General features: G+C 41.4%; 1 protein-coding gene across 1 annotated transcript in view; it reads left to right on the forward strand.

Annotated features, from left to right (window-relative positions):
* pdlim5a (PDZ and LIM domain 5a) overlaps window positions 1-23,757 on the forward strand; it is a 59,529-nt gene continuing 35,772 nt past the window's right edge. Inside the window, exons 1-3 of the mRNA XM_034595380.1 lie at window positions 1-150; window positions 623-896; window positions 15,288-15,439. Coding sequence (XP_034451271.1) covers window positions 798-896; window positions 15,288-15,439 — 251 coding nt within the window. The 5' untranslated portion in view covers window positions 1-150; window positions 623-797. The remainder of the gene's footprint in view (window positions 151-622; window positions 897-15,287; window positions 15,440-23,757) is intronic.

Below are 23,757 nucleotides of genomic sequence, written 5' to 3' on the forward strand. Positions count from 1 at the left end.
CTGGTATATAAGAGCATTGTATGTTTCTACCTCCCTCACACACATACACACACTCGGTGTGTTTGCTGGGAAGGGTCCAAGGGAAACTAGGGATAACATTGTCTACCTTCCACTAAAGGAATATCTTGCTCTGGAATTCCCACTAAAAAGGTACAGCCTCTCCATTCATACTATAATAACACCTATTAATAGGAAATGTGCTGCAGTTGCAGTATTGTTAGCTCAGTGTAAATGTCCTTTGGTAACTATGAATGTTTTATGCTACTGAACAACTGCAGCTTATTCTAGTGTAGTAAGATCAATTTTATTTTAATACTTTGCATGTGAATATGTTTGTTTTCACTAATAAGAGATCACAGACAGTTGTATTGTCTTTTTTTAATTTCTTTTTAAACATTAAATATATTAAATATATAAATGCTTTATGTTTATTGAAAGTTGTTGTAGCTACAGTGATTTGTTAATTTCTTTTCCACATTTCTGCTTCTCATCTCCTCCCTTTTCGTTATCATCTTTATCTCTCATGTTCCTCTTGAAAATCCATCTTTACATTTTTCTTTTCACGTCCTCTGCCCCACCATCACAGATCTAATGTGTACCTTTCATTCTCATCTTCCCTCAGATCCTGGATCAGCATCTTAAAGTGAGACGATACACGCTGTCCTATACCCGTCATCAGAAGCCTGCAGCGACATCACCATTATCACCTGATCTGTGCAACGTGTTTGACCCGCCATCAGCACCGTCACTCGCCAGCGACATCAACACCAAACCTTTTTGACGTTATCGGGGAGACCATGAGCAGCAACTACAGCGTCACTCTTTTAGGCCCCGCCCCCTGGGGCTTCAGGCTGCAGGGAGGGAAGGACTTCAACATGCCCCTCACCATCTCCAGGGTAAGACCAAAACACACAAACGTGGACACACACTGAATGACTCGCTCGCTTTTCAATATTTTCAGCAGAGCAATAAAAGCACATGCCTCTTTTTAATCTCCGCACACATGCACACACACACCCTTCGGGGCAGCTCTAAAATGACGTGCCACTGAGGCCAGGTGATTAAACATGATTTAAACTGAATTCCATTTTTTCTTTCTTACCTTTATTCCTCCTCTCCATCTTTCCTCGATCTGTCCCTTTGACCCCAAACAGCACACTTGAGATCGCCCCAACTTAATCATGTGCCATCTGCCATGTAATGACCACTCAGGAAGGCTTCTCTCGCTCTCTATTCCCCTTCCCTCTGAGCATCTGCAGCAAAAGTGCAACAATAACATCCTGGAACACAAACATAGGCTTCTGTCCCTCTGCTCGGACAAGTCCCTTGATGGTCCCTTGGTTTCTTTTCGCCTATCAGTCTTTTCTCCTCGATGCCTTTCCAGTTGGCTGTTCATTCATAAATAACATATCGCATAAATACAGTAGCTTTCCCTCATTACTTTAACTATAGAGAGATCCTGAAACATGATAATCCTTTTCTAAATTTGGCCAAGTTCCTGCTCCGTTCCTCTGGGACAGTGTCGCTTCACTGGTATGCACACAGAAATACAGTGAAGCTTATGCACCCCCCTCTATACACACACACACACACACACACACACACACACACATGTTCACAAATCACTAAAAGTGGCAGTGCACAGACATATGGCAACGTGAGCCTGATGATGAATGGTTTGCCAGGTCCTGTGCCAATCCCCCTTGGGGCCGCTTGGGGTTGCCATGTTTGTGTTATTGCTTTGGATGTGATACTTTTCCCACTAAGTGGAGCCATGTGAAGTCTAACCACAGTTGAGTGTGTGTGTGTGTGTCTGGGAGTGTGGGAATGAACACAAAATCACGTGGGACGCTACCTGAACAACTGAGAGATAAGAATGACAAGTCAATTATACAAAACATCATGTTAAACACAATTGAATTTTTGTTTTTGTTTTATGTCTGAAATATCCGACTGCCAAATATTCTGCAATTGTATTGAAAATCATCTTTTTTAGAACGTTTTTCTGCTGTATTGAGAAAATAAGGTGATGCATTTAAATAAAATAGTGATGTTAGTCAGTGAAGCTTTTCTTATGTCCAGAGAAATTGGCAATAAATAAACCCTAACTGTCTCAGCAGCTCACTCTGACCTTTGCTGCAGTAACACAACGACGTCTATGGTTTGAGGTTCCAAGACCTTGGCAGGGATATTCTAATATAGTTATTTAGATCTGCTCAAGACCGCGAAGTGTACAATTAGAGCAGGTAGTTTGACGTAGTTTCCAAATTCGGGTCAGGTCACGACCAGAGATTTCAATAAATATTTAGTGAAACTAAAATAAAAGAATCATCTTGTATTTCTATTTCAGTGTAAAAGTGTTTTCTTTGCTAGTCTGTTCAGTGTATTTTCAAAGGTGTAAAGAAAAACTGCCAAAGAATCCAACAAAAACTTTGAAAATGTCCCCATTTCTCATAATTTGTGTATTTGATATACCCCAGTGATGCACCGACGCCAAAGTGCTGTTCAAGTGTGTCTCTCCTGAGGAAAATAAGACCAATTGTTTCTCAAGCTCTGGATTCTGTTGCAGTTTTCTTGATGCACAAGATTTTTCTTTTTGGGGGGAAAAAACTATAAAACTGAAAAAAAAAAAAGAATAGCAGTCCATCTGGTTTGGGAAAACTTAATCTGAGGGGATGCATTATTTAACTTAAGCTTTTTAAAGCTGCATGCACTGCAACCCTGAACTCTTCTACACATTACCTGTGTGTGCACGCAAATTGCCTCTCATAGAAAAAGTGCTCCCCATAGAAGAACTGTATGAATGTGTATGTGAATGTGTGAATGGCAATAAACTACTGTAAAGCACTTTGAGTGGTCATCAAGACTAGAAAAGTGCTTTATAAATACAGACAAGATACGAATCAGTCGGAACATCATTTATACTTTCAGCTCCCTAATACAAAAAACTGTGTAGTGTCCAATGCTCGGATATTTGACATGGAGCCGGTTGTTATCAGGAGAATTCCCAGCGAGTGAGTGGACGTGTTGATGACGTCTCTCTCCTTCCGTCCTGCGCGCTCTACCCAGGCGCCTTTAACCAAACTGAATTTTTCCAGTAGGTGTCCCACATGGATAATCACTGGTTGTGTGCCGCATGTGTGAAAGGGCAACTCCAGACAATGTCCTGAATTCAAATGTGAAAATGGCGATATAGGAGATATTTATTTTAGTACTGCTGGGAGAAGCTGTCGGGTTTTTTTTGTGCCAGAAGGTTTTATTGTCTGGCTTTACTTTTCGGTTGCAGTTTAGTTAATTCGAGGCAATAAAACTACTTGGTCAAGTTGAGGCAATAAAACTACTTGGTCAGGTTTAAGAAGAGACCATCATTTGGGTTAAAATAGACTTCTTTGCAATATTAAACACATGCAAAGGCTTGTGGGAACAAAACCTTAAAGGGAAACTTCTCTGATGTTCTAAAACAGGCGCATGTGAATGAATGAATGAACGGTGAGGCTGATATACAGTGAATCTACACACAGAGACGAGTGGTGATTTGAAGGCTGTCTGTCTATGACACAAACATATGAGGTCACTCACCAGGTCGTCCATCTGGATCTGTCTCTCTGCCGCTGTCATTCTTATCATACCTTCCTCTTTGGTTTCTCTCGATATCGTCATGCCTCTGTCTCTCACTGGCTGTTAGATGTTATGCAACTCATGACTCACAGCTCACAAACAATGTCGTTTTCAGTCCAGATACAAGAATTACACCAAACCCTAATCCTACCCAATTAAATCCAGTCAATGGTGATGAAGGGCAGTGTTTCTGAGTTTGCCCACAGCAGCCTTTTTCACAGCATATAAGTTAACATGGAATTTAATGAAAAGCACTGGCGTGAGTTGAATTATGGCTGAATGCCATTTAGCTGCTTCGGTTTCAGGGCCCTGGTATTTTTCACGCCTGCTCCTTGTCATGTCTCACTGGAACGTCATCGTCCATGTGGTCCGCACCACCTGTGATTTTCCTACAGTGACACGTCAAAATGTCGAGATACTGTGAAAAAGGGCCTATATCCTGGCACACACACACACACACACACACACACAGGCTGCTCTCTGCCAGTCGGACCACAGCGTTGGTTCTGAGAAGCGACCACAGAGTAGAGGTTATTTGAAAACCCAGCACCACGGCCAGACCACACTTACCCTAACAGCTGCTGTTGCTAAGCTCGGCATGTATGTGAATATGTTGTGTGTTTTGTTTACGACACCCGTTGCACCCACTGTAATATGAAATTGTACCTGTGTTGCATCATTGGTCCAAGTAACTGCCGTTTATACAAATTGTGCTCACCACCCTTCTTTTTCTTTTTTTAAGTGTAGACAAGCAGCTTTTGTACGAGATTCAGTTTGTTTCTCAAAATGCCAATGAAAGTTTTTACTACAGTTTGACATTGTCCATAAAAGGAGATCTTTAGAGAAGACGTGCAAATATTTCAACAAAAGCAGCCAAGGTGAAAGAGGTGGTTTGTTCTCAAGTATATTTAGCCTATTGTTGGCTGACAGTTTCAAAAGGATTTCCCAAATATTACCATCGACAGATAAACATGGAGATGTGCAGTATGCAGAACAACAACTGTCTGATCCACACACAGGTTAATGTGTGAGAGGTTTGGTTTTAGCTAATAGGCCATTGGCTGTTGCTTGGTTTAATGTGAATACTTGAGATAGATTCCTTTTAGTCTGTCTCTGTAAGCACAAGGGGACTTGAATGAATTTCCTGTTAGTGAAACAACCCTTTAATGGATATTCTGTTTAAAGATTTAGGAGAAAACATGCCGAGGAAGATCTGTTCACTGTTAACTCCCCTTAAAACCTTTTATCGTAAATTCCGTTTTTACCGATCAAAAGGTTTTTGAGAACAAGGCCTCTCATGTGCAGAGTCAGAAAATACCTGCCTGCTTTGCCCAGTTAAATTTTACAGGCAGTGAATCAATATTTAAACCTTTCCTGAGGCAACCCATTTAGGATGCGCTGCTAAAATAACCTAAGGGGAGGCAGCCCCAGGGGAGAGGATGCATTAAGACTCTAAGAATAGACGCATCACATCACAGGTCAGCTCCCATGACCACACCCACTCATGCTCTCAGATCTGTGTCTATGTTTTAAAAGCTCCAGGGTCTAGAATGAATTCTGCCCAGACTTCATTTCAACCAACACAATACAGACGGAGACAAAAACTATGGCAGGATATTGACTGACTTGCTTTTAAAGGGTCTATATTATTTTTTCTGGATTTGGTCCCGTTCCTTTATTTTGCCACAGCTTTGTTGTGCATGTTGAAAGTCTGCGATGTGTCAAAGGCCAAAGTCTGCGCTGAAGGGAAGTTCATCCCGAAGAGCCTTTAATGCCTTGTTTGCACTATATAACTGTATAACATGCCCGCCTCCAGGCTATCACTATGGCAGATCCAACGCCATTGTTACCGTGGCTACTGGGTGTTTACAACTGATTAGGGTTTCTTGTTGGCAGCCTTCGTTCTTCTACCCTGTGCATGGTCACAACCTATTAATCAGTAGAATAGTGTCAACCTATTGGCAGGAGTGTGTATTGCATATAACAAACCGGGCCCACTTCTGAAAGTGCGAGTCTACTGTGCTACTAGTGGTCAGAAAAGGGAATGAATATCTTTATCTGGTTTATTTTTTTATTGCTGTTTGCATCGTAGTAAGCAAGAATGTATTAATAAGTCAAATGTCTGTTTTTAGTTGTTTTGATAGTTTAGTTTATACAAACATTCGGATCTATGTCCATAATAACGCAACTTAATGTCATCACTTTGTCGTGAGTATTATACATCAGCTTTTGCAAAGTTGGTAATCACTGGTGATAAACTTAGTGCAGTGACCACAGCAAAATGAATGTACGGCTAATCTATCTTAAAACCCTTTTCATGGAAGAATGCAGTTCCTGGAAAGGCATCAACGATTTCTGAGTCCTGCCTCCCCAGAGATGCTTTTCAACAGCCGACGATAAGAACCGACCACGGTGATGGGTCTATTTCAGAGACCACTGAGTTCTATACATAGTCTCTTTTCTCTCTGACTTTCTGCCCCCCCCCCTCCCTCCAGCTTCTATAGCCTCCTCTGACGCTCTTGCACTCACATTGTTTCACCGACCGGGTCTCAAACCAAACTTAGTGACTTAACCTTTCATACCGTGAGGGCGAGAGCCAGTTGACAGCTCCTCCATTTGACTTAATAATACTTTAATCTATCTTAATCAAACAGGTCCCCTGCTTCCCTCTGAGTATCTGTCCATCTTAGTGAAATAGTCCCAGAGCCAGAATCAGCAACTTATCATTTCCTTTCCCATGAATCAATCTGTCAGTGCTCATGCATGTGTGTGTGTGTGTGTGTGTGTGTGTGCTGGTCAGAGCAGACTTGTTGTATTTGGACATTATAACAGACTTGACTTTTCTGAGTTCACAGCAGCGCAACAATTAATCTTTTACGCCTTAAAATTAGTTGGATGTTACGTTACGTTGCAATATTTGGCGTTGAGTTATTATGGCTTTCTGGGGATTGTTTGTCATGGTCACAATTTTTCCATTATTACCAGTTATTTATAAGCACATGGTGATAAAGTGAGGGAAAAGACAGGGATTACTTGTTTTGAGATACTCTGATCCCTCCATATTGCGTGTCCTACCGGTGACCTCACCCCGGCATGTCTGTCCTCACCGGTAATGGACTGACTAATCCATTGTAGAAGCCTTATCAGTGTCACTCATGCCAATAGAGGAACCGTGCTGAAATGAAAATCACACCTTAAACACTTTTAGCAGGCAGAAGCATTGACAGCCTTTCAGACGGGGCCACGCATGTCACAGAGTTGTTGAGTGACAATTTACTTTATTCAATGAGATTAGACACAAGATTTGGAATGAGCTTAAAGCAGTTGAATGTCTGAGCTTCAGAGGATCATGTTGGTGTTCATGTCAAAGTAGCTGCAGGACATAGTAATGAAATAAAAGTATGTAAGTAGTAACATAGTAATGATCCTTGAAAAGATGTAACGTACCTGGGCAATTTATTTCGTAGGACGTTTTCGGACATGTGTGAGGAGTCTGGAGTTTGCCTTTCATTTCTGAAGAACGCAGCAGGAGATTGTTCGAGTCAGAAGCGTTCACAGGAAATCACCCGGCGAGGCGCCTGCATCGAGCAGGAGGCAGGACATGATGTAAAGAACACTTTTTTTGATTACAGCACATTGACATTGGCGCCGACCCTCATTGCCAAAAGCTCTTGAATCTCATCGTCTTTCCAGGTTGACATCTTCCTCTTCTACATGTCAGACACCTCTTTTCATCCTGACATATTTGTATTCTTTTTGGGGGGTTTTCTCGCTTTTACGTCCATTGGGTGTTAGAAAGGTCATCAACACGCCCACTTTTCCGAATTTCTGAATTTCTCATATGGCCTCACTCAGTTTCTGGATTTTTATTTAGGGACTTGCGGGATAAGTTCAGTAAAATGTGCGGAGCAACTGACTCTGATATTTGAGGACATTCAGGAAAATATCTGGACTTCAGTGTCTGACTGACAGCAGCTTAAAAAAAAAACACAAGTTTTTGAATGATGCTTTTTTCTGTGTAAGTGGAGTTAGCAACATTTCTTGAGGCCAGAACATTTTTATAATCCTGGCAGAACACGAGCACAGCCCGGTCATAACATGCACCGCAGTGATTTCAGAGTGAAAAGACTTGAATACTCTATTGTTCAATGCAGCTATAATGTATTTTCCGCAGTAGCTGCTAATCGTGCCGTGTCTCCTCTGCTCACCGCTCAGGATACAGGCCTCCTGGCTGGTGTGTTTATTTGTAATAATATTGGTTGACGACAAAAAGACCAGCAGAAATAAAACTGAAATGAGTGCGGGTCAGTCGCCAAAAAGAAGCAAAAGAAAACAGCTGTTGAAACTGCATAGCTGTCCTCTTTCCTGGTAGTTTGATCCTGAGAATTTCAGTTGTACATTTTATATTTGTTGACATGTTGGGAAATGAAAATGGGAAGACTGCGATTGACTGTTCAATTTTTTGCTGTGTAGCATCAGATAAACTCCAGCTATCAGTGAGTTACTGTGATACTGAAGACATTTTAAAAACAGGATGTTTCTTCAGCAGATTCTGAAATGTTCCCATTCGTTATTATTTTACAAAAAAATGTTCAAGCTCAAATTCATTAATGAAATCAATCCCAAGTGTATTTTTCTGCAAGTTTATCAAGTGCAAGTCATGAAGAAGTCATCAACTTCCTGGTCAGAATAAATATCAAAATCTAAATGAGTCCAGTGATGTTGTTATTTTTATTTCATTTACCTTTTTTAAATTTAATTCAAAGTTGAAAATGAAAAGAAGACACCCCTGGACACTTATGCCTCAAAAAATATTCAAGTCTTCATCCTCTGTCTCAATTATACAATTTACATTTAGTTTCTATAGAATTTGAGTGTGTGTTCACCAGCTCTGCCAAGACCAAGTCTCTCAGCTCCATTACAATCCCATCATTGAGTCTGACTGTGAATGCTGACTTGTTCACCTCTAGTTTAGCACAGTGCAGTTAGTTTTTACAAGATAAAATAATGTTGTGGATTTGTTGATGCTGGTCCTGTGTGAACAGTGTAGTCCTCTGTGACCTCTGTTACGCTGACCCCTCACTACGTTTCCATGTAAAGGAATAATAATAATAATCCTCCTTCAATACTTCAACACCTGTGAGACCCATAAATATGACATTTTCCAGCAGTTAAGTTGTGTCAGAGTTAATTTTATCGGTATGCACGCTTTTACTTTAAGAATCGCGCAGTCTACTACACAAATATGACCTGTACGTGGCCGTAAAGCACCAAGAAACACAACAGTGTCCGAGCATAAACAAGGAAGAAGAAGAGAAATCAAGACTGATTTGATGAGGGAATTTGATGTAATACTTTTCCAGTACATTGTCTTTAATTGAGAACTATGCTGACGTTATCTCTCTGTTTGACCGTGACTTCATGGACGTAAAGCAGGTGAATCTAATGTGTAATGGACCTGCTGCTTTGTAAACCCAGCAGATCTAAAGATTATCGTCCTTGTGTGCAAAACTCTGTGTAATGTGCACAATGTGTTTTTGTGGGTTTTTGGCAGCTGTAGCTTCAGTGAGCTGCAGTATCTGTGGGAACTCAAGCCGGTTTAGCCTTTTCTTATTAGCGTCTGCAGCATTAACACACGAGTCAGGTGGTGATTATTAGATGCTGATGCACACATAGCTTTAGGGAAAGAGAGTTTTTCAGATGCTTTCATTAGGTGGAAAGTATGCATGTGTTTGTGTGCCAGCATAGGCGTGTGCACACATGGGTACACGTGCACACATGCTAACATGTTGTATGCAGATGTCGATCAGCCACTAAATTAAAACCAGTTACTTGTTGTTATGTTTTGGCTGTTTAGCCCTTTATAGACAGAGCTGCTTGTGGTTTAGAGGCCCTTTAAAAACCTGCTCTATAACACTGTGTTGACTCATAAAGGACATGATCTATAAAGGACATGATCCCCATCTTTTCTCCATCATCTATAAGTTTGTATTATGTTTGGCATACTCCTAAATACTGTAAATCCCTCGTCGTGTCTTTGTGTTTTCCGGGACAAATATTTGTGTCTCCTGCTCTCAGCTTTTCAGTCAAAGCGTGAAATTCATTGTCAGAAAGTTCAACTTTATGTTTCTGCAATTCCAGTTATTTCTTCTGATCAGAATTTTCAAGAACTTGACCTGCAACCCTCAAGAGATCAGCAGACTACATCAAATCCATGGACGTTAAATGCACCCTTTGTAACAGTGGATTCTGTTAGATAGACTAGATCCTGTTACATGCATTTCCATGATGATTCAGCATGACTCACTTCATTCAGGACCATAAAGAGCAAATGAAATGTTACCAAACACAGTTTACTACATGGATAAGTTGAGGTTATGTCTGCCCCTGCTTTCTCTTCGTTAACTTCTTCCCTTTTTGTACCTCTATTTCATAAATCTACCATTCGGTCGTACTTACCTCTCGATTTGTCTTCTCTTCTTTGTAAAGTTGTGTTGATATTTTGCTGTTCTCTGTGTTGCTAAGAGATCAGAGCACTGTAGTTGTCACCCTGTTTTCCTGCACATATTTCATTTTAACATCCTTTTCTGGTTTTTATGTGCAGAGTTGGTCAATAAACAATATGTTTTTTGTTAAATTTTTATATTGATATATCAAATATTATGCAAGAGCTCTTGGACATTTTTTCCTAATTGCAGTTTTCTGTCCCCACACAGGATTTAAACCTGTAATGCATTACACGTATAAATCAGCATTTCCTGACATGTAGGATCACACTAAAAGATGAGCTAACTCTAGCATGTGGAAGCAGCTTTGTGGATGTTTGATTTACAAGGACCAGTCTCGGTAATTGCGTCTCCTGCTCTCAGCTTCTCAGAACGTAGCGTGATGTGAACCATCTGCCTGTCAGCTCTGTCACTCCCGGTGCTGAAAGCAGGCATTATTCAAATCACTTGGTCAGTTTGTTCAAACCAGACGCTTCTGGAGCACTCCAGCCAAACTTTATTGCCGTGTTAAAACCAAATTCTTTTTCCTTCTAAAAGATTTAAATCAGGTAGCATACGTGTTGAAAAGTGACATAGCTGGAAGCCTAATGTCAAGTTCATCTGTGGGAGCTTTAACACGCTGCATGTGTAGCGATGACAAGTGAGGACCCTATAACTTTTGCATGAATATACAGTATAATGAGGCAAAGGATATTTTACAGCTTGACTCAAGAAGGAACCCATTGAATTTTGGTGCGAATTGAGTTATTTTTCCCTTCGTTTTCTTTAAAGGTTGGTCAACATCTTCCTTGATTAATGGATCTTGAAGGAAAAAATTTGGCATGGTTAAGAGGCTGGTTTCATAAAGGGTATGTTGGGCCGTGGTGGAGGTTAAGGCTCCACTGAGTGTCATAGTTTTTTCATTGCTGTTTGTCTGTCTCGTAGCAGAATTATGCAAAAACTACTGACCTGAGCTTTTGGCCACTTGGTGGAAGGTGAATGGGCAAAGGAGGAACCCATGAACTTTTGGAGCAGGTTCGCTTAAGGGGCGTATCCAGGATTTTTTATATTCACTTTCTGTAACATTGGGAGATGGGGTGTAAGCCTATAGACGGAGGTATGCACCTCCGATTGCCTTTCTAGTTTTGAGATTTGTTTCTCCCAAGTAAAAATGACAGCGTCATTCTTTTCAGCCCAAAAACGTTGTCATCACTAAAGGGACAAAGTCCTCAAGTGGTCGTATAGGAATTAGGATTTCTGTTGGTTTGGAGCAAAGGAAGACGTAGTAAAAACATCTGGTCACCTCATTAATGTAACTGCAATGTTCACTGCTTTGGTCTATAATAATTCCTCTTGTATTCGTCTTAAGAGTGAGCTTTTATTCCTACATTACATTGTTAGCACTTCAATGCAGGCTTCTTCCGGCCACTTCACCAACATTGGAGGGAAATTTCAGTTTTATTTGCAATTAAAAACGTCCCAAATGCGCCTTAACTTTCCTCATCTGTTTTAGTTTTCTCCGGTTTTGGGGCTTTAGTGTTGGTGGTTTGTTAATATGAGTCGTGGCCGAGTGTTAACTGATGTCCCTGCACTTTTGAAGCAGTGCTCAGTCGCTGCCAGAGTGTGCACTTGTACTGTGTCTTAGTCTCCTGTGTATTACTGTCTCCAGTGGATGTCTAAGTGCAGTGTTTAAAATGCTGTTTTCTGTCATGGATGAAGCAACGAAGCCATAAATCAAACACCCTGGGAAACAGAGTGCTCGGCCTCTCGCATGGACGGATTATTTCAGATTTCTCTTTCAGATTTTCTCAACGGTTTGCTGCGCCCTCTTTGATATGAAAGTTGAAACTACTTTGAGCCCTGACATCTTTTTTAATCAAACTGATTGAAAACAAATGTTTGCTTTTGGAAACAGATCTACCAGCGCAAACAATTCGGGCAGACTTATGCGGAGAAGACAGATTAAATACTTACAACTCAAATATAAAAAGTTTTTCCTCTTCGTCTGGTTCACGGCCTCTTGTTCAGGTTCAGTTAAACTCTCCCGTGTGGACGCAGTTCACTTTGATGCAGAAGGAAACAGAGCAGTGTTTCTCTGTGGATCTGGAGAGGGGGGTAGCATTTGTTTGGGGGCAGGAATGGAGCGCTAATTATGGGAAAACATACAATTGAATGTTTTGTGGTGAGAGTCTGGTTGAGACCAGTGCCAGAGTGGTTAGCAGGAACCCACCCCTGGAAATGAGTCAAAACGTAGCCCGCAGAATAAAGAGCCCACAGAGTCAGTGTACCCAGTAGTGTTTTTTATTTATTTTTCTCCTCTCCCACTCTTTCTACCTTCCACTCAGTCCATGCGATTTTAATCAATGTCAAGTCCATCCCTCGTTACTCTCCTCTTCCTGCCCTGTGTGGTTGGTTTTGAGAAGCGGCGACTGATGTTGCGTGTGTTGGGCTAATATGACTATAAAAGGTTGGGGCCACAGAGCCTTAACACTAATCCGGGTCCAGAGCCTCTTTTATTAGCCCGGCCTGTGTCTGTCTGTCTTTGGGTGTGTGTGTGAGTGTGTGTGTGTGTGTGTGTGTGTGAGTGTGTGTGAGTGTGGCAAAGGAAAAAGACAGAGGGGAATGTGACAAAGATGTCTTGTTAGTCTCTCATCCTCGGCACGTCACTTCAGAAACACTTTTTCTTGTAGAGCCACCAAATCCAACAGCTACTCTTGAAGTCATGTGCGGCGGAGTAAGAGCCTCTTCAAGGCAAGAACAACCGCAATGTTCTCGTGTGTGTGTGTGTGTGTGTGTGTGTGTTCAGCGATGTGGTCTGTGTGGTCCTTTTTCGCGGTGTCAAAAGAAACAAATGACCTCACTCCCCTTTGGCCACACTCGGTCCTTGTGTGTGTTACCAAGAATGGTCTGAACTGCAGCTGCAAGGTGTTTTAACAAGTATCTAGACACCAATTTATTAACAATGCAACAAGCGCACAAAACCAAGTACTCGGAAATTTCAGCTGTAGACTCATAAAGACTCGATGAAGCCGTTTTCAGACATGAACTCCAGACATGAGATTGTGGAAAGAACATGCAGGAGGCAGGACGTGACGTACACATCCGAGTGCGGAAATCACATTTCACACGTTTTTATTTACACCACACTGACTTTGTCGGCTTTTACTGCCAAAAACTGCGGAATCTCGTTGTCTTTCCAAGTTGACATCTTTGTCTACGTCTTCTGCGTGTATGGCTCCTCTTTTTTAAATTTGTATTCTTTATGTTTTCTTCAGTTTTCTATCCGCCGTGTGTTTGAAACTTCATCAACCATAACCCTGGATCGCTGTGAATTCTACAGACATCGTCCTGCTGTATTCTCACTCAGACATTCTTAGTTATTACTACGGGGCTGGCAGGAAAAACTCATGAAGCCCTCTCACATGAATCCCTCTCATATGAAGCCCCAGTGCATGTCTGAAAGCAGCTTATGAAAAGATATTGTCTTCACATTGCTCCCGCATACATTGACGTGGCATCATGGGAAAAAGACGGAAGACTGTGTCACATTTCCAAATTTGTCCCTGTCCAGCCTGTTGATAAGAGAAGCTCTGGTTTATTTGACACAGACTAAAACATGTGTTGTCCTGTCTGTCGGCAGTTTTTTCTCCATTTTTGCCACCATTACTGACAATGTATAACTCACATGTATAAGATAACATTAAGAAAGACGCAGGACGCAGAGAGAACACATGATTACACTTTTAAGATTTTATTTTGGTGTGGAGTCAAGCCAATTTATGGGGCTGTTAAATGCTCGGTTGCCTCGCAACTCTTCTCCATCGCTTGTTTACAAAATACGTTGTGCATCGCTCACAGATGAATGGACAACAACGCCGGGTATGAGGGTGGAAAATGTTGTGGTCGCTCCCCCTCCTGTAATTATAATAACATATTCAACCATACTGACAATAACATAATTGATGGTATACAGCGTTTGTGCATGTTGAAGCCATGTTGACCAGCAGGGTTTGTATTAAATACCAGTTCCGCTGCTCAACATGTTGAGTTTTTTTGTTGTTGTGCTGCTTGGATCTGGTTCCCATTAAGCAGCTTCCTCCAGAGTGGAAGTGCAGCAATTAAACTTTGTTTAGATGCTGATATTTAAAGCATCCCTCAAACATCACGGAAGACCCTGAAAACCAGAGGCAGGAGAAACGGAGCGTATACATGTGCGGGTATGCATATTTTGTGTTGTGTACAAACCGAGGGAGGTCTGGCTTATAATTGTTGTTTCCACAAAGCCAATAAAACTGGTATGTGTCCACACCATGTAGTTTCCCAATTACCTATTTTTCACCTTTTTAACAAGATTTTGTACAGAGAATAAGGCTGTAATAGCTTTTTATGGGACTAGTTTCACTTAACTTGATATTTATTGTAACAGTTAAGTGTGTATAAGGACAAGCTTCACTTCTTTGCTTGAAGCAGATGCGGATGTAAACACCAAACCCTTAGTTACACTGCTGCTGTTACTGCGTCTGAAAATAAGATTAACGCAAAAAAAAAAACCTCCACTATAAATTTGCCAAATGTCAGTTCATTATTTGGATTAAGTTTTCAGGTCCCGGTTAGTGGATTTACTGTGATATATTTTAATATTCAATGTTTATGGAACCAAACATGCCATTCAAATGTGATGTTTGGCTGTTAAATGCTCTGATTCATTTTCAGTGCATGTATATTGATAAAAGTAAAGTATTTTTCTTTGACCCAATTTTCATTCCATGATCGATTGTGACAAACAGAAGTGGAAAAACTGGACACAAAGATTATACTGTGATTTTTTCTTTCTGTGATTCAGTGTTTGTGAGACCTTTCTGAACATGTCTCTCTCCTCTAACAAGCTTTAAGCTCAATATCACAGCAGGTCATAAAGAAGAGAAACAAAAGTAACTGGGAGATGAAGGCTCCGGCTATTAAACACACATCAGGGAATGCACAGACCCTCCATCATGTGGCAAAGAACACAGTCTTTCATTAGCTTTACCCAAATACTGGGAAAGGGAACGGATCCATAAATCTCGTGATAAATACAGAGCGTATGTGCACGTCCCACATCGCCTCAACGCAGGCTCCTGCTTAATAATCCTGACTGTTATGTTGCTGCTCCTCATTTATGATGTCTGTGGGTTTGTTTTGCAGCTTACGGCTGGTGGGAAGGCGGCTAAAGCCAGCATTGCTGTCGGTGACTTGGTTTTGTCCATTGACGGCATCGCCACGGAGGGCATGAACCACCTGGAGGCCCAGAACAAGATCAAGAACAGCGCTGACAACCTCAGCCTCACCCTGCAGAAGTAAGCAATGACCTCACACTGTCTGTGTGTGTGTGTGTGTGCGTGAGTGCGTCTGGAGTGCAGGGCCGTACTTACAAAGCGGAAACCCACCCGCTTCACTTTGCAATGATTTAATGTGTGAATGTGAGCTGGTAGCCGTTTATCTCCTGTGACAACACAGGATCCGTGCGCTTCTTTTGAAAACCCTCCCAAACAATCAATCTCGGCGTCAAACTTAAAGTCAACGCGTCGCCGTTCGGCCCCAGAAATCCTGCATCCAGACAGATGTTCAGTGTTGTCTTAGGAGTTAATCTCAGCTCTAACAAACAGCAGCACCATTAGTTCTGCTCTCCAAGTCCCTAAAGGAGAAAGGAATAACTAGAATCACAGCGAGAGCATCACACATGTGGACCACCCCCTCTTCCCCCTCGGCCTCCTCCTCCTCACTGTTTGGTGGGATCCTGTTGTAGAGCTGATTTATCACAAGCAGCTTTGTTACAGTGTGTGTGTGTGTGTGTGTGTGTGTGTGTGTGTGTGTGCAGGTTTGTCTGGCTTCATATTGGTTCGCATGTGGTATGAATTGTCTGGATCTTTGGCAGCACTTGTAGGTGTGCGCATTTTTTATTTAAACACTGTGAGAAATTCAAGGCTCCTGCACTTGTCCTTTTGGATCCAGGATCATGAAAGGAGGCACAGATTTACAGTGTTCAGGGCATACAAAGGTAAAACCTAATGAATTTATAGAGCTGAGTAAAGGGCTCAGTTTGCTTTTCTTTCGGGTTCATTGTGTCTCCATATCTGGATTTCACATTCTGTTTCATCTTCGTTTCACTCCTCTAACAGAGCAAGTCCTTTAATTTGTGTCCAAATGATGACAGACTGAGGATGTTTGCTTTTGGTCGAGTGGTAGAGAACATATCCTGCCAAGGTTTGTAGAAACTAAAGGTCAGGGTGTCGATTTCTGTCTGTGTGCGTGTGTGTGTGTGTGTGTGTGTGTGTGTGTGTGTGTTTTACTTTGAGTGAACGGCATCCATGGTCAAAGCTTTTTCATGATGAGGGAAACAGGTCTTAGAATAACTGAGTTATTTGTGTGGGTTCATACTTTGATGGACACTCGGAGGAAGGTCACTGAGTTTTGTTGACAGCGATGTTAAAGATGTGAACTGAAACTTTACATAATACAGACAAATCCCTTACAAGGCTACAACTTCTGGCAACTTAACAATGTCTGACACTGATTTACAGTATTCTTTTAAAAATCAATGCTTCCTAAGATGTCATTATCAAACTCTTATGACAAAGAAATGCAAATGAAGCTTGATATTTTGAAGTTTTACCATAAACTTTATCATTAATAAATAAAAAGAAAAGTTGAATGCAACCAAATATACCGAACTTGCATGAAATAAATGGATTGCCTCCAGAATTCTGTGCTTCAACTAAGGTTTGGCACTGTTAAAAAGTGAGTTTAGCTCAGCATCAGGAAAATCCTCAGAAAACAGCTGCCCTGTTACTGTCCAAGGGATACAAAAGAAAACATCTGTCTTCAGGAAGTCATTTGGCGAGACAGGAGCTAATCCAGCTCATAACTTCACTGTAAAACCACAACCAGCCAGTTTTACACTGTTTTTTGAACAGATTAAACCAATGAGATATAATATGTTATTGAGGTGTTGGTAGGGGCCGGTGTTTTGAAGTTTGTGGGTAATCCAACTCTCGGCAAGACAGATAATAAGCAGTAACAGAGTAAGATCTCTTACTGTCCCCGTTAGTGTTTCCAATTACTTCACCAATGTCCCAGACTGGCTGCCAAGGGCCAGTGTATCAGAGCTCACGTATGGGTGCGCGTTAGAGGATCGTCTGTCCTGCATCACTCTGTGCCTGTGGCAGGACGTCAGGCCTTGAAGGGTTGACTCATCCTCTATTGGAAACACATGGAATGGCTTGTTTCATTAAGTGGCAGCATTATATTATTAAGGCTGTGTGACCACGCGTCGCTTTGGGGACAGCTGGCTCCAGCTTCTGCTTTACTGGGATACTTTATGGTCCAGAAGATTGACAGTAATCCCCCGTGCCTTCTCCGAACTCCAGCAGTTTCAGGGTTTCTTTCTACTTGTTGCCTGGCACTGATTGGCACGGTGAGTTAGACGTACTGCCCGAAGTGTGTCACGTCAGGGTCAACATCTGGACTTTAATGGGTTTACATGCGCAATGGAAAGAGCCAATCTAGTCTCTTTGTTTTCGTTCGTTTTCTTTGGCGTCAATCTCGTCTCTTTTCTTTTCTCCTCTCAGTCTGTAGTTTCTGATTGGGTTTGTCACTGGGTCAGATAGCAGAAGGAATGATAACAGTGAGAAATGTTCACGACGCACGTGGTGTCTGTATGTGTGTATTTTAAAAGGAGACAGGTTGTTATTCCTTCTCCAAATAAAGGGATGAGGGGAAGAAGAGATGGGCAGCAGATGTGAGAGGAACAAGAGAAGGAGAAGCTGGTCGCTACAGGAAAAAGATTAAACTCATGAGGCTGGAATTATTTTTAAAGATGACATGGCAGATATAAGGAGGGGTTTAATTATCCTGGCCCTGTCCCACCTCTCCATCCAGTAAAAAGCTGTTTAAAGTAATGCCAGGTCAATGCATGAATGGAATTGCCATGGTTACCAGCAGAATCATGACACACCAACATCAATTTAGCCGTCTCTGACAGTTCATTGTTTCTCCATGGAAAACGTTGCGGTAAAGCGAGCAGCACGGAAGGTAACAGGTGCTGGATCATCGTGTTCCATTCGTCCTGAAATCAGATTTCATGATTTTCCTTTGATAGGCAGCAGATTTCTGTGATATTCTCTGAAGCTTTTTATAAACTCATGCTTCAGATTCTTCACGTAGGAGCTGGAAGTCACATTTCAGCTGGTTCCCTTGTTAAAAAGCAGGTTTATACAAAAATAATCACATGTTAGAGATTTTCTACTTTATAGCTTTTATCAGTTTCTGTGATCCATGGAATATTTTATATGGCCTTTATAAATGAGTGAATGGAAAAAGGCTGTAGTGTTTTATCAGGTTTTTGTTTGTAATGTTAAAAATATATTGCAGTTTTAATTGTTTCTGTCTACTTTACATCAGTGAACTGTTGAACAGTTAAAGTATATAAGTACCTACTCCACTTAGTTTCAGTATGACCACTATGCTTCCTACACCTCAGTATGTCAGGCTGAACTATATTTGGCAACAGCCACAAGTGTCTGTCGTGTAAAATGAATTGCATGGATTTAAGTGTGTTGGTCATGTTACAGCCGGCTGGGGATAAACCTTTTAGAGCCAGATACTCAATGGAAATACTCACTATATACATCAAAAACAGCATTAAATAAGAATATACAATATCGGACACAGCATGAATCAGAAGTACAGTGCAATAATTTAGTTTTGTCTTATATGATGGAGAGAAGTAGCCTATCCTCGTGTTTGTTGTTCTACTCAACAGTTCAATCATGGCCAGAGTTTTTCTTCTGTCTAGGAATGCACTCTGCATTGTCCTGTCAGTAAGACCTGTCAAAACACCAACCCCTGGTTCACAGCCGCTGTTACTCTCTGTCAACCAGTGTGTGTCCAGCTCCCCTCCAAAGAAAGTGAGGCTGAAAGAAGAATAAAAATAAGTCAAGGCAGGCAAATGGAGGAAGTAACATGCCACAGATAATCCATGATGGATTCTCCAAGGCTCACAACTTCTGCAGTTTCTGTAAACCGTCGATCACCGTGCGTGAAGGCTCCGGCCGAGAACCTTCAAACATCACTGCTCTGTGTTTAGATTCTTAGATTGCATGAGATAGTTCTGACAGAAATACGCAGCCGAGTTTCTTGGAATATCTTCTTTCAACGGATAATTTTTCCCTTCTTATCTCTTGTGTCTAACTGAGTTTCATATGTTCAGACCAACAAAAACAACTAATATCTTGTTAGCGGGACGGACTGTTTTACTGTGAGAGAGAGATCAAACACATGTGGACCGCATGAACACACACACACACACACACACACACACACACAGACATTGACACACGCAAATAGTCAAAGAGCTGGTTGGTTAGGTTTTGGTACATTCAACTGAATCTTGTCATGGGAGCTGCAACTAGCATTGATTTTAATTGTTATTTCATATGCAGATTGGTTTTATAGAAGGCCCTTGAACAAGGAAATATTTGGCGTTTTTGCTTAAAATTATACAATTTGAATTATACTATTGTTATATTGTTTATAGTATAATTAAATTATAGTATAGTAAGATAATTTAAATATATTTATATGTATATGAAAATCGAAATTAAATTAATTGACCTTCAATCAACTAATTGTTGCAGCTTCAACAGAGAAACACAGAATCCAGCTAGAAACTGTATGTACAATATCTACCTGGGCTGGACCAACACACGTTCTGATTAAGTAACTTTAATGGAGACCATATGTTCTGTTAACATACCAAATGTCTTTGTAACATTATAATATAAAATAAAATACTTAAAAAGGGACGTCACCTCGAAGTCATGTGGGAACTTTGACCTGCACCACTTTCCTAACCAGAATAGGACGTGTTAGGAACATCCTCAATGTTCTGTAAAGGTTCAGGTCATTCGTCACCTTTAAAAAAAACCTTTATGGAACATTACAAAAGGTCAGCAGAATGTCCCCTCCGACATGGGAAAGGAGAGAAGGCTGGAAGGAGGAGAGACAAGAGACTGAGAAATGGACATGGGAAATGAAAAAGAAGAATAGAAATCACAGAAGTTTAAAAACAGGGTGTAAGTGAAAACTAAAGCTGCTTTTAGACCTGAACTGACGTCCTGGCATTTTCCTGAGATTTTGTGGAGGTGCTGTATGTGAGAGCGCAAATGTCCGAGTCAGTTATTCCAGATATTTTTGGGAACTATTCCGGCAGCCCCCTGTGAGGAAAATGTCCAAGTGAGAATATAGCAGGAAACTGGGTAATTTACAGCGGCAGAGTGAGCCTGTTAATGAGGTTTCTAACACGTTACTGACACGAAACTGAAAAAATAAACATCTCAGGATGAAGACACAGACAAAGATGTATACGTCATGTCCTGCCTCCTGTATCCTCTACCCGTTGCCTGAACACACTGGACATTTTCTTCTTTTTGTGATCACATCTGATTGAGACAATCTCCTGCTGCATAAGTCCAAACAGCCTGCATATGTGAAAGGCAAAAACTCGTAATTTTCTGGACATTTTCTGGAGTTCATGTCTGAAAGGGGCTTTCCATAACGGAGTAACATGTGTAAGTTCCAGAGGAGTTATAAAAGCAGCTGATGGCTTTTTCTTGAATCTCTCCCACTATCGTGCGATCACAACGTTCCAACGCTCCAATGAGGCTCTTTAACAATAATTATTCTCTGTCGAGTTTCACCAAAGTATCAGACTGTTAATTTCGACCAATCATCCCAGGCCTCAACAAAACCACCCTTGTGTTTCACTGCACTTCAACTGCCAGTGTCTGGCTAAATGCTTTATTCCCCACAGTCTTTTTGAAGCCTATTTGACTATTTAATGGGCCTGTGTGCATGTGAGTGTTACTCACTAGTAATGGCACAGTCCCAAGGTCCCCGTGTGTTTGAGGGAGTTAAAGGGTACAAAAAGAAACCCAGTGGACTTGATGCTCTCACCCACATGTACGTGGCCACATCATGGTACACGGCAAACGAACGCATGATTGGATAAACCGGCTCTCACGCCAAGAAGAAAGGTTTTCCAGCATCTTTTGTGTTGAGCTGAGTTTAATGGATCCACTTCTCTTTTTATCAACAGTGCAGATCTCACCCTGTTGAAAGGACCTCAAACGGGATAATTACAGTGTTTGACGAGTCTTTTCTCTGTGACTGAGTGTCTCCATGGCGGAGCCCTCACATCACAACACATCAAGTCACAAGTTCAGGCCACAATTAGATCTTTTGTGAATGTGCGGTAACTGTGGATTGCAGTAATGTTGTTGTTGGTGGTGGTGGCACTGACGTGTGGACCACATGCACAAATGCACGATCCGTTATCAAGAATGTTGAGCTCACCACACATCTCTGGATGTTGCTCACTCAGTAGGTTAATACAACACAGTGGCTAATGGGGATCCAAATAAACATGTTGCACGCAAAGAGGCAAAGAGTGATAGTAGAAATGATCATTAGGGGGTTTACAGTACACCTTAATGTTTACTCCTAACAAGCGGGCACACACACACGCACGCACGCACGCACGCACACACACACACACACACAGATCTCACACTGGCAGCTGCCGAAGTTATTTTGAGTAGTTGGCTCCTGTGTGGATGAGGGAAGTTTATGTAGGGTGGGGGAATATGTTTTTATTTTGTTTATATTGTGTTTTCTGAATAGAGACAATGAGATCCCTATGTGCATATATGCTGATACAGCACGTATCCAACAAACACAGGCACACACACACACACCCACACGTGCATTGATGTTTACCTCAGACTCGCGTCAGATATGTGAGAAAGTATCGCTTACATACGTAATTTGTCATTTGATGAATTGGAGGTCTGGGTCGGTTACCTGTTTGTACACAAGGCTGCTACTTTAATCGAATGATCTATTGCCTGTTTTTAGCTCACCCTTTGAAATGAAACCCAGTATGAGCAGCAAGCTCTCTGCTGACCTGGGAGGGACAAGAACAGCATGTTTATATGAGTCTGGCTCGGAGGGAGAGAGATAATTGGATTCCCTTTTTAACAAAAACAGGAGAGACCACGCTTTTACACAAATACCTGTGCTAATGCAACTACATTGGGCAAATATTTGGCCTGTTAAAGTGCTTCAAAGCCAATAGAGGCTTATGAAGGGGCACACTTTGTCACAGCACTAACTAGCAGGACGCGACCCTGCAATACTGTGGCGCTCAACCCTGAGGCCTCCAGGGTGAAATGATATTACTGTAAACGCTGGTATAGATCATACAAATTAGATTTGTTTGTTCTGGAGGCTAATGGAGATCAATTGAACTATCATGTTATCAGTAGCTTATATGACTGGCTTATCATTTCTATGTATCTCTGGCACAGGCTTTAGCAGTATTGCTATCACTGATAATGATAATGTAATAATATAGATAATATGATATGATAACATAACACTTTAATACATTAGACCAACATGAAGAATGTATTTAAACACCACACAAGGATTATTATTGCCATTTGTACTAATATACATATAAAATACACAAATACATATCGTATTTATGGTGTCCAGTAGTTTTTGTGTAATCCTGCTAACTAACGGACAAACAAACAATAAATGCAGATGAAAACATATCCTCCTCGGTGGAGGTAATACTAATAATGAATCTGAATGTGTCACGTACTTATATAACAAGTATATTAATGGCTTGCTCAGTTATACCATGGAGGACTTGTTGTGTAGCTGCAGACATCACAGCTCTTTGTAAATCCTAACACTAATAGACACTCGCAGTGCAGCTGCCATTGCCACTTAATCAGCTGCGATATTTGCCAAAGATGCTCCAAAGCCAAGAGAGCTAAACCGGGCTCACCTGCCTCTGTCTCTCACTGCGCTGCAGTATTTGCCAAAGATCATCTAAAACCGATGGCCATTCTCCGTGGTGAGGCATGGAGTATTTGCCAGTAATATCCTAATACCATCAGAATGCAGCTACAGCTCGCCACACCTGTCTCTGCCTGTCTTCTGCTAGTCTGTTATTTTTGCCAAGGTAAACACAAATCCCCAGAACATCAGGGCTCTGTGAAGGTAGCCCACAGATATTTCTGGGGCCAAGAACACTTTGTTTAGCTCATCTGTCTCTGCGTTTTAATTCTTCTCCGCCGTTCGCCAAACATATCTTACTGTACGCCAAGCGCACTCATCTTTAGTCCAGCCAGCAGTGTTGAATGGTAGCTGAGCGAACAGCTGGAACCTTGTGAGGAATCATCTGGATTGATTAACAGAGCAAAATAAGAAGCTACATCTCATAAGCACTGAGGGTGCAGGTCACAGAATACAAACTGGAGACTCAGCACAGTCCCCCCCCCCCCCCAAATAAAATAACATTCTAATTTACAAACGACTCTATAATAAATTGTAATCAACATGTTTTTACACTCCCACACACAGATTGTTATCTTTCATTGTTTTCTCCCTCATCTTGAAGTCCACGCTCTGTGTTATCAGTTCAGGTCGACTCAGCCAAATGAATCACTGTGTATTTGTTTTCACCCTGGTTTTATAACATAATCAGATGACACCATGTCCAGCTCAGGCAGAGGAAGTAATCCTGAGGTTTAAACACGTCCAT

Source organism: Hippoglossus hippoglossus, chromosome 9 (assembly GCF_009819705.1).
Source record: "Hippoglossus hippoglossus isolate fHipHip1 chromosome 9, fHipHip1.pri, whole genome shotgun sequence".
In the NCBI taxonomy this organism is placed as follows: Eukaryota; Metazoa; Chordata; class Actinopteri; order Pleuronectiformes; family Pleuronectidae; genus Hippoglossus; species Hippoglossus hippoglossus.